The sequence below is a fragment of the Otolemur garnettii genome, unplaced genomic scaffold (genome assembly GCF_000181295.1).
Source record: "Otolemur garnettii isolate 467f Iridium unplaced genomic scaffold, OtoGar3 scaffold00006, whole genome shotgun sequence".
Classification (NCBI taxonomy): Eukaryota; Metazoa; Chordata; class Mammalia; order Primates; family Galagidae; genus Otolemur; species Otolemur garnettii.
In genome coordinates, this window is record NW_003852401.1 from 12715148 (window position 1) to 12726809 (window position 11662).

The window sequence follows — 11662 nt, forward strand, 5'->3', positions numbered from 1 at the left end:
GATTGTAAAAAGCATAATGATGAAAACATAACAACTGTTTTTTAGGACATGGAAGACAAATCCTGCCCAACTGGGTGGCACCAGCACTCAGGCCACTGTCACATTCTGATCACAGAGCAGAAAGGCACTTGGAACACGGCTGCCCGAGCTTGCTGGGAACAGTAAGGCACTCTTTTTCTCATTTCATAGATGTTTTCTTTCCCACTACTTTTCTATTTTCTCATGGGACTGTAGGGCTGCTTCACTCATTCAACAAGCTTCGAGTGTCTAATATCTGCCTGGCTTTGTTTTAAGAACCTGGAGGGAGTGCTGTAGTTCAGAATGGATTTGTGACTGACCTTGACAATGTATTTGACTTTGCTTCTTTCTCTTAAAATTGTGCCATTGCTGCATTTATTTATTTATTTGTCTCTATAGAATGAGCTGTTCTAAATCAGCTGCATTGCAGGGGTTCTGATATGGGATAGCAATCTTGCCCACTGATTTGAAAATATATAGTATAGCCTCAGCAAGAGGCTTTGCTGATTATAAAATTAGACAAGTTAGACAAGGGCTGGTTGGGTAACAGAACAGTCAATGAAAGATGACTTGTAGTCAGATAAAGGCAACAGGTGTATCTAGTCCAGAGGACATTAAAAATGTATCTGTGCCTCTCTGATGCTCCTTTTTTGCCAACCTGGATATTATCCAAACCATACAGGCTAATATGCCCCATGGCTAGAAGTTGAGAGTAATAGTTAATATTGATCAGATCTTATACTTCATCAAATTTTAAAATTATGCTCATCTAAAGACACCATTAAGACAATAAAAGAACCAACCACCTTCAGGAAAAGCTATTATCAAAATTACATTTCTTCGGAAGCTATGGAATTCAACAAATACAATAAACTCCTACAAGTCGATAGCAAAAAGACAGCTCAAACAATAGCAAATGAAGTGCAGTGGTCACAAGAGGATATGTATGATTAATTGGCCAGTAAGTGAATGAAAGGTGCTCTATACTTAATGGCTAAATGAAAAATTTAAACCACAATGAAATACCACTTCACTCCTACTAGAATAATTAATGTCATAAAGTTGATCATACCAAATATTAGTGACCAGAATTATCTTGGTGGATTTGTAAAATGGTACAACTTTGTAGAACTGTCTAGCAGTCTCTTACCAAGTTACGTACCTTTATCTCATGACTTAACAGTTCTACTCCTAGGTATTTGACCAAAGTAAAAATACATATTAAAGAAATTTATACAAAATAATTTCATAGTAACTTTGGGTTATTTGTTATTGGTATATTTTTAATCAACATGGGAAAAAGTTTGGGTTTGTTTGTTTGTTTGTTTGTTTGTTTTGAGACAGAGTCTCTGTCACCCCGGGTAGAGTGCCATGATGTCATAGCTCATAGGAACCTCAAACTCTTGGGCTTAAATGATCCTCCTGCCTCAGCCTCCCAAATACCTGGGAGTACAGGTGCCTGCCACAATACCTGGCTAGTTTATTTTCCTATTTTTAGTAGAGATGGGGGTCTCACTCTTGCTTAGGCTGGTCTTGAACTCCTGAGCTCAGGTGATCCACCTGCCTTGGCTTCCCAGGATTACAGGCCTGAGCCAATATGCCTGACCAGTTGGGATTTATTTTAAATAAATTATTTTAGAAGCAGTGATATGGAGTGAAGTACTGAAACCTCTAAGAATATGGATAAATTGTGGATAAAACAAAAACAGAATGTAGAGAGAAAGCAGCCCTACACAAGAAAATACAGTTCGTGAACTCATCCTAGAAAAGGTGCTACATGCCTTGTTGTTAAATATCACTACAGTCACCAGATGGCCACAGGGAGTGCTTCGAAGGTGACTGTAAAATGTTTAGCAATGAGCTATGTAGCACTTTTTCTAGGATAAGCTCAAGAACTTAGTTGTCCAACCTCATATTATATGATTTCACTTGTATGAACAGGAAAATCTAATCTATGGTGCTAGAAATTAAAAAACATTATATCTGATAGGATTGTGGGATGACTCAAAAATAGCAAGAGGTAATGTTCTAGACTCTAGAAATGTTCTATGCCTTATTCTGGTGGTATGTTTATATACAATTGTCGCAACTCATCAAAATGAGTATTTAAAAATCTATTCATTTTAAAGTATACTTAGATTTTTTTAAAGCTAATAAAATGTTTTAAAGTATGTTGAAAACAGGTTAAATCCCCTCTTTCTTCACTGGTGTATTTGATATCCTAACTGACCAGAGACACTGTGAGTAATCAGTGGCTTTCATGTTTTTTTATTGATTAAGTTGGCGGTGTCAAATAAGTTAAAATATAAAACAACTTCAAAGTAATCATTGTTTAAATACATATATTCCCACAGTGATAGGTGTTAAAGAACAAATGAGACATTCTTTCACAAAAATAACCAGATGCCCTACTTTTATTTCAAGCTTGTCTTAATGCATTGAAAGCCCTGGTGAAAGTAGTGGTGTTGGTCTTTTGTCCTTGAAGAAAGAGCTTCGAGGTAGATCAAAAGCTGTCTGAACCAGCAAGGAGAAGATTGCAACGTGCTATGAAAGGGAGCATGTTATGGTTTCTCTACTGACAAAAATCAGGGCAAGAGCAGGTATGCTCCACTGAAGGTGACCCAGATTAAATTGTTGCTGGGATTTGTTGGGTAAAATGTAGATGAAGAGAACTTCTCAACTTCAGGTTTGGAAGAAGCCTTGTTGCTCATCTTCCAGTGGTTCTTGGAGGGCTTGCGGGTAATTATGCTGATCTATAGTGAAGTCTTCACTGGTTCCTAATGTCTTAATGAGAAAAATAAGAATGATGTATGTTGAGAGAGATCTTTCCATCCAGCCATAGGTGGTGGTGTAAAGTTGCCAAATGTCCTTATAGAAAAACTATCCTTTATTCTGAAATATGATCTTCCAGCTTTTTAGTGTCAAAAGTCACTTTTTATAAAATAATGACAACTTATGGTAATTGATGTCCTCGTGGAGCCAACCCTATACCAATCTCCTATTTTTTTTTAAAAAATTGATTGATCCAACTAATTGCAGTTGGATTTGAATGGTGAGTCGCAAGATCAGTTATAGAAAAGTTCTAACATATCTATTAATATTGTACAATTTAATCATCCCATTAAAAAACTGAAGGCCCCAATGTATTAAAAACCTAGCTACTTCCTCATGTACTTGTAAGATTTCATCTGCATCTGTTTTTGCACTTTCATCCCTGACCATTTTATATTAGCCCAACATGTGTCCTTAATTTTATATTCACAGTTAATGAAATTGTTGCATGTGTATTAACTTTTTTAATTCTCTCACTGCTGCTATTATTATCTATAGTTTATATATTAAAAAGAAGTTCGAGGAAGTAAAATCATTCGCTCGTAGTCATACAAGCAAATAAATGAAAGCGATAGGATTTAATTTTTCACATACTCTCCAAAGCAGCTCTGAAGTGTAAGCGATTTCTCCTCACAAGCGTATTGACAAGCTTGTCTATATCAACTTTGTGTTAGGCTAACCTAAAGTAGGTTTTCAAAATTATGTGCTAAGAATTTTGTATCTCTCACTAAAAACACCTTAAGGCATTATGATTTGAATCATTAGGTTTAGACAAACCTAAAGCACAGAAAGTTCTGAGATTTTAGATTCATTCATTTAAAAAATATTTATCAGCACTACTGTGCTATAGCTCTCTAGACTATACCACATTTTAACCCTCCAGTATTAGCCCTACTCCCAGTCGCTCCTCCTTTGACAATGAGCTTCAGGGAAATAGACACCATGACTCTCCAGATCCAGCTGTCCTCTATGGCAAGTCCTCAATGCTGCATTTTACATCAGCAAAATTGTCAAACGGTCCTGGCAATTCCGTCCAAAAATCTCCTTACCACAAAGTTCTACTAAGAATATGAAAGTTGTTAAATTTAACAAGATGTAGCTTTCATTAAGTTGATTTCTTTAAGTTCAATTAAGAAGTTCTCTGGACTTAAATGTAATAATATTCTGCAAGCAATATTTGTTGTTTGCATATATGAAAACATAATTGGTATTTAGAACTACTATAACTAGAAAGAGATTTTGTTCTGAAATAAGCCATTACAAAGTCTATTGCAATACCTGAAAATTTTCTACCTTCCCTATTAAGTCAAAAGTGATTTTATCAAAGAGATCAAACATGGTTCAGAACTACTTTGTTAAAATTACTTTGATAAATTCTGGTCTGAGAAAATTGTTTTATGCTATAAAAATTCTGCCTTTTTAGATATACAAATGAAAAGTCTCTCAGAACAACTAGAATTTTTCTGCCATATTTTAGAAAGCAACTAATGATTTATCAGTAACATAAATTATTTCCAATTATAAATTACCTATTATCCATATTGGCACGAGTTGAAATATCTTATCAAATATCATTTTTTGATGGCATTTCAAGGTGTGTAAGAGATGCGAAGAAAGTATATACAGTGAGAAAATTTTAAAATAGCATAAAAAGCTTCTAATTTTAAATGTTAGTTGAAAGAATATCTGATTATATTTCTGTGATACTTCAATGCACGTTTTACTTCAAAAAGACAAGAAGAGTGGTTATAAGTATTTAGAAAAAAAGTCTGGCAACAAATTGTAAAAGCAAATTAGAAGTAAAGCAAAAGATTTCCTCTAGATCAGTCGTTCCAGGCAGAACATCTTTGGGTGGCAAGGCTACCTCCCCAGTATCATTTTCCTCTGAACCCAAGTCTTCCCCGCCCATTCAGCAAACTTTCATTCATCCTTTGGGCTTCTCTGCTTTTCTTCATTCATTCTTTTTCTCTTTCATTTTGTGTTCTTCTCTAATCCCATTGGTTTAAAAATGGGGATTCCTCTGGGCATGGTCAATTCCTTCTGTGATGCAAAAATTCACAGTTTAGCACTTTATAACCTGTAAATTTACCTTCCCATGAAATATTTTAGAAGATGATTTTAGATTCTATAATTAGAATTAGTACATGTTAGAATGTTTTTGTCTTAGGGACCATTATTCAATTCTATGTTTCCTCAGGCTTTCCTACTGGTGTATGTACCTGAAGGTCCTTCACAGTGGGTCATTTACAGCACCCATGTTTCAATAAGGATGCCAAATTTTACTTTATCCTTTTCCTTTAATCAGATCACTAACACAGCTCAATTTTTATCTCCAGTTGTCTTCCCTCCCTATTGGTGTTTTATTTTCTAACTCAAAGGAGCTAGACTCCTAGATTAGGCATTTCTTGAATTTACATCCAGTAATCTCATCTGCTCCCTTCCTAAGGCAGTCATTGTAACTTTGGTAATTGTATTATTATAGATCATTATCTATGAAACCACTTTGTTGTCCCACAGAAGTGTCTGGAACCCCTGCTGGCCTGAATTCCCTGAAGTATACCTAAACCTAATCAAAAACTTTCAAAGAAATATTTATTTCCATAACTAAAAAAATTAAGTTTTCTATTTTTAATTCTATCTATAAAACATTCTTATTTATGTACATGTGCCTCTGTATTTTATTTTTATATCCATATGTACATATCAATACAGATAATATCCATCATATTTATATGGATGTAAGCATAAAAAATATTTTTATAAAATAATCAACATACAAATACTCAACCATTTCTTTTGTGAATAACTAAAAACTTTACCTACTTGAAACACAGCTATTTTTCCCATCTCAATCTTTTAGGACTTCTTGCTTTTTGGAGAGTCAAAAAGAAAACTGATATTGTATTTGACCAGATAAAAATGAATTTTACAAAGTTAATTTTAAAGATGGTTTCAAGAATCCTCAAGCTACAGATATAAGCAAGGATGTCTAATAACCTTGAATAAAATCTATTATTTCCTAATAATGAAATTAAGACTGCAAAATTAGGGAACATTAGTGAGGGATTTAGTTCAGTAAGGGAATTAGGGAATTCAGTAAGGGAATTAAAGGACAGAGCAAAGAGTAGAACCCTGGATTCCCATGCTCGGTCCCATATTCCATGTGATTGAGAGAGTTGCTCCAGCCCTTCCTCTGCCCTGAACACAAGTTTGATACTCTGTGTTCTAAGCCCACAATGCAGTAAAATGATCATATTGTATGTGATGGGGAGATGTCCCATCATATCTGCTGTACTTGTCAGACAAAGGGGGATAGTAAACAAGTAACAAGGTCAGAGCCAAGTCATAAAACCCACATGCTGCAATCTGAGGCCATTCAGCAGAGGGGCTAAAAGCCTCCCATATCTCTGGAGGTCTTTGCAATTATCTAGTTAATTTAATCAGTAAGGAAACTCAAACTAACTATTCATATAAAATTACTTGAGGTCTAAATTTGGAGCTGGTATGTTAAAAGTAACCCAATAATTACGACCCTTTTATTATAATCAGTGAAACCTTTGCACTGAAGACACCTTTGCACTGTAGAACAGCAAGTACTGGTATTAGTGGGGAAAATCATTATGAAACAAATTACATTCACCATATGTGGTCTGGAAAAGTACAGAAATAAATTTGGATTTTGAAAAGACATAGACAAAATAAATAGAATTCAGTCCAACAGTTGTCTAACTTTATTCAAGCATTGCTAATTCTGTTTCTTACTTTTTCTCGTATCAGTGGATATTAACCAGGCAAGAAAATCAGCATGATTTTATTTCTTGTTTAATTTTTAAAAACATTTTAAAATTATTTCTTTTTAAAAATTTAATTTAATTTTTAATGGACAAATAATAATTGTATATATTTATGGGGTACAATGTGAAGTTATATGTATATACCATGTATATTTGTCTTTTGTTTGGAACTTCGTTTTTAAAGAAAAAAAGAAAAATATCTATTGGATTTTTATTTAAAGCATTTTTAAAGAGCTTTTAATAAGCACTGCTAGGGAATTAGGCACAATCAAATATTTTTGCTTCTAGGAATAATTTACATAGTTGTAATAAAAATTCAGAGGAAATTCTAAGTTATGGGAAATTTTTTATTTATTTTTATAATAGGTACTTTAATTTCTATACCGTATGTGAAATTTTGATACTGTGGCTATGCTCTGATTATAATAAAAGGGTTGTAATTATTGGGCAACTTTTACTAAACAAACCAAACTCCAAATTTAGACCTCAAGTCATTTTACCTGAGTAGTTAGTTTGGGTTTCCTTACTGATCGAATTAGCTAGATAATTGCCAGAAACAAACTTATTATGAGAAGAAGAGGATTTTGGCATTACATAATTCATCTTAATAAGTAGGGAATTGCTCATTTTCCAAAAAGAATATTTAAAACCTATTAATCTGTGCTTTAAAGCCCAGATGCCATAATGAAAGATCATCTCCATGCTGTTGCCTCCCCTCTCCTGGCAGACACTCATAAAAGTCCAAATAGTGTATTCAAACTCTTAGAAAGTTCTTACATACACACTTCATTGTATTTCAAGCTTATTTTTTCCGTTACACAGTTTATTATTTACCAGTGGAAATGTTAACTCCTTGTCTCTGACGTGCTCATTCTCCTTTGCTTGCATGTAGATACCGGGGCAGCCTTGTCACTGTGTTCTCCAGGAGGCACATGCGATGGCTCTGGGACATCAGTGGGAGAAGGCCCTTTTGGATCGGCAAGTATCTGTGCTGTGGGAGGAGGGAGGCCAGGACATGAAATGACTGGGCGTCACTACTCACTGCTCCCTTGCATGGACCAAATGGTTGTGATTGATAACCAGGACAGGATTAGGTGGTTAGTCAAAAAACCACCTATCTTTTAAATCTCATCTTAAACCTTCTGCCATAATACTTTTAGTTTTAGACATCTATCCCAAAGAGATAATTAGGGATGTGGTTAGATTGAGAGGCAAGAGAATTCATTACAAGAATATTTCTAAAAGTAAAAAAAAATTAGAAATAGCCATAACTAGAGAACAGTTAAATAAATTAGAGTATAGCCATATGGAGGAATATTTAATATTTAATGCTTTTGCAACCCGCTAAATAACAAAAACATGACAAAAACACCTTATGTTTATTTATTAATTCATTTGACAAATACATGTTGGATGCATATTATTTTATTTATAAAATATATAAGGTAATCTATTGTGGCAAGGTGCTAAGTAAAAATTCAGGGTCCATAGCCATATGATGTATGAAATAATTTAGAATAAAAAAAGAAATGTATGTGCATGTGGTGTATATATATATATATACATATGTACCAGAAAATGATTTACCTCCAGTCAAGAATTATAGGTGATCTTAATTTTATTCCTTGGTTTCTGATGTTTGAATAGCTTCTACAGTTTTAACAATAACAAATCTTTTCAAGTCACTTTAGAAATAGAATTCTCCAAATGCATTAAAGTCAGTATTCTCACTTCTTCTCCTTAGAAGCATTGCATTTGAATGAGCTATACTAGACTCTGGGCTTCTCAGAATTTCTATAGTACTCACTGGTTCTCTAAATTCTGAAATGATCTAAGAATATTAAGAGTGAAGGCTTCAGAGTAAGTTTTCTCTACACCCACAATAACTGATGTTAAAGTTCTGTTTTCACGAAGTACTTAGGCATAAGTCACTTCATCAATAATTCAAAAGAGCAATCTGGAAGCAGATAGGCTATTTCTAACCAAGTGTATTCTGTTTAATTTTACCCAAAGAAAGATTCATGGGGAATGATCTGGGCAACAGGAATATGCTGTGTAACTTGGACTTTTCATGGTCAAATTTGATTTGGGAGATGTCAGATCATGCTATGCAGATCATGCAAGGGGTTCTTTTCTCATTTTGTTCTTTTTTATTTCCATTAAGAAAGGGAGTGAGGGGGAGGGATGGTTCTTTAAGAAAATGTTAGAGAAGCTTTATAAGAATAAAGTGTAATTTGTGAATATTGCCAGTGGGAGTAGAGAAGCAAGTGGAGGAAAGCTGCTTTTTATTGGATTGTAGCAGATTGATCCATCTTAAGCATCAGACTGAAAATAATACATAGTAAGCTACTTTCAAATATGAAAACCAGGGCATTGAAATAATAAAGAAGAGGGACAATAGATGAGAATATGTTTGCCTGTGATAGGAGTTCTGTGTGTACGGTAGGAAAGATAAATATTAATCACTGATATTTATTCAACACGTATTACATCCCAAGAGCTTTACATATATTACTTAATCATTAAGACCATCTCAGATGTATTATTTTTATGCCCATTCCTTGGATGAGAAAACTAAAACTCAGATAAGTAACTTGTCAAAACATGTTCAATTAGCAAGTGGTGGAGCTAGAATTTGTACTCGGATCTGCTGGAACCCAAAGCCTTATACTCTATGATAAGGTGACCAGATTTTAACAGTGGTAAAGTGAGACACCATTTGGTAGGGGGTGCTGGGGGGTGGGGCCTGACAACAATGCAAACTTTGATAAGCAGTTCTCGATAATCAGTTCTCAACAATTATTTGTTATTATTAAAGTTTAACATTATAAAATTAACAAAAATAACATAAAACGCATATCCTGGTGAAATAGCCACATGGCAGCCGAAAACCATATATTCCTTTCCTGTTCTCCCATGTTCTGTAGCTTGTCATGCATTCTTTCCAAAAATCAGGGCTTCTTAAAAATACCACAGGACGCAGGACAAATTGTTAAAAAATCAGGACTGTCTCGCCAAAAGCGGGACGTCTGGTCACCTTACTCTAGGGTGGCCGGGGGTGGGGGGGAGTGGGGAAGGACGGGACAGGACTACTTGTTTGTTCCAGACAGTTTGGCTCCTTCTGAGCTAATTGTCCTTGCCTAGAAGCAAGGGAGGGAGCCAGTCTCCTTCTGATACCTTGCCCAGGAGGGGAGTAGGGAGTTTACATTAGCCTTTTCATTTCTTTCTTTCTTTCTTTCTTTTTTTTTTTTATTTGCAGGTTTTGGCCAGGGCTGGGTTTGAACCCGCCACCTCTGGTATATGGGGCTGGTGCCCTACTCCTTTGAGCCACAGGTGCCACCCAGCCTTTTCATTTCTAAATAAAGTTACATTAACTTCTTCATTCCCAAATGGAGTTTACATTGACCTCTTCATTTCCAAATGGAGTTACATTAACCTTTTCAGCAGCTGAAAAACTTATATTCCCTTCCCATTTTTCCACTGTTCCCTAGCTTGTCATACATTCTTTCCAAAAATCGGGACTTTTTTAAAACACCGTGGGACACAGGATAAATTGTTAAAAATCGGGACTGTCCCGCCAAAAGTGGGACATCTAGTCACCTTACTCTCTGAGCACCTTACTCGCATCTTACTCCTGGTTCCTATTCCTTATTTTAGAACCCAGGCCTTTGTCTAGATGTGATAACTGAGCTCAGAGCAACAGACTACATGTGATATCCAAGTGTAAATGTAATAAGGTCATTTGGCGTATTCTTTTGGTTTGTGTTAGGTTTGAATGACCAAGTCCATGGTGGCCACTGGGAGTGGATCAGTGGGGAACCTGTCACCTTCACCAGTGGGAAGAGAGGGCCCACTCAGCACTTACAGCCTGGGAAGAATTGCGTTTTGGTTCAAAGACGAGGGAAATGGCAAACAAAGGACTGTAAGAAGGGCAAACCTCACAATTACGTGTGCTCCAGAAAACTCTAAATGTAACTGGCTCTACAGGTGCCCATCTGGGATTTATCACCTATTTATTTACAGAAAATGAATTGTTACGACTGGGTACATCTTTGTGATTCTACTTAACAAAAATGAAACACAGATTAATAGTTCCAAAAAGATTGATAAATGTGTATTTCTTATGAGATGAGATACAATTGTTGCATCTCTCTACCTTTCGTGATAAGTGCCTACAGTATTATGAGGTGAGAGATTTGGTTGTTCCAGAAGATCTCCACCCTTGCTCCACTCCAAATCTCAGGCAGTGCCAATTTCATGGTCCTTGGATATTTTGGGCCCTTTACCTCCAGTGAGTCCGTTTTGAAATCTGCATTGTAGGAGTTCCTACCATGTCAGTGTGAGTGGAGCTAACACTACCCACTCATTACACCAGAGTGGAACTGCAAAGGGCTACTTTGTCCCATGGGAGCCCTTTCAATGTGAAACCTGAGATGAAAAGCTGTGCATAAAGAGAGAATTCTCTGTAGTGAAAAAGGACGGCTTTGGATGGAAGAATCTTGTAGGTGGAGGCTGATCTGCAAAGCTCCAGTTCCCATAAGAATTCAGGGACATTCTGTATTTCACAGATCTATCTACCCATCTGTACTCGTGGAACATCTCCTTTTCCAATACGAATGTTGGCATTGTACCCTTCCAAAGCTAATGACTGGATTTCCCCCAGGCTTATAGAGTCATCTTTTCATCTGTGTTTATCATACTGACCAGCATTTTTTCAAGGACATTTGGACTAGAGTATAAATAAATGATGGTTGACATATGGAAGAAAAATATTGCGTCCTCAGATGTGTCCCCGTGAACTATGCTGATGAACAAAGAAAAATAATACTGAAAAGAGAGCCCTTGAAAGCCTATATTCCCGGAAAGGATTTTGAGGCAATTTTGAGCCCTTAAATCTTTAATATTTGCAAAAATGCCATGTTAACTAGATTCTCTAATGGAAAGGTATCTTATTAATTTATAATCTCAGCTGAGTGGAACATTTTTTGTAGCAATGAAGCATGTTGCAGCCTTACCAG

The 11662-nt window shown here is 35.7% G+C and overlaps 1 protein-coding gene across 1 annotated transcript in view; it reads left to right on the forward strand.

Moving 5' to 3' along the window:
- FREM1 (FRAS1 related extracellular matrix 1) overlaps positions 1 to 11373 on the forward strand; it is a 124628-nt gene extending 113255 nt beyond the window's left edge. Inside the window, exons 34-36 of the mRNA XM_003782873.2 lie at positions 46 to 161; positions 7537 to 7622; positions 10414 to 11373. Coding sequence (XP_003782921.1) covers positions 46 to 161; positions 7537 to 7622; positions 10414 to 10613 — 402 coding nt within the window. The 3' untranslated portion in view covers positions 10614 to 11373. The remainder of the gene's footprint in view (positions 1 to 45; positions 162 to 7536; positions 7623 to 10413) is intronic.
- The last annotated feature ends 289 nt before the right edge of the window (positions 11374 to 11662 follow it).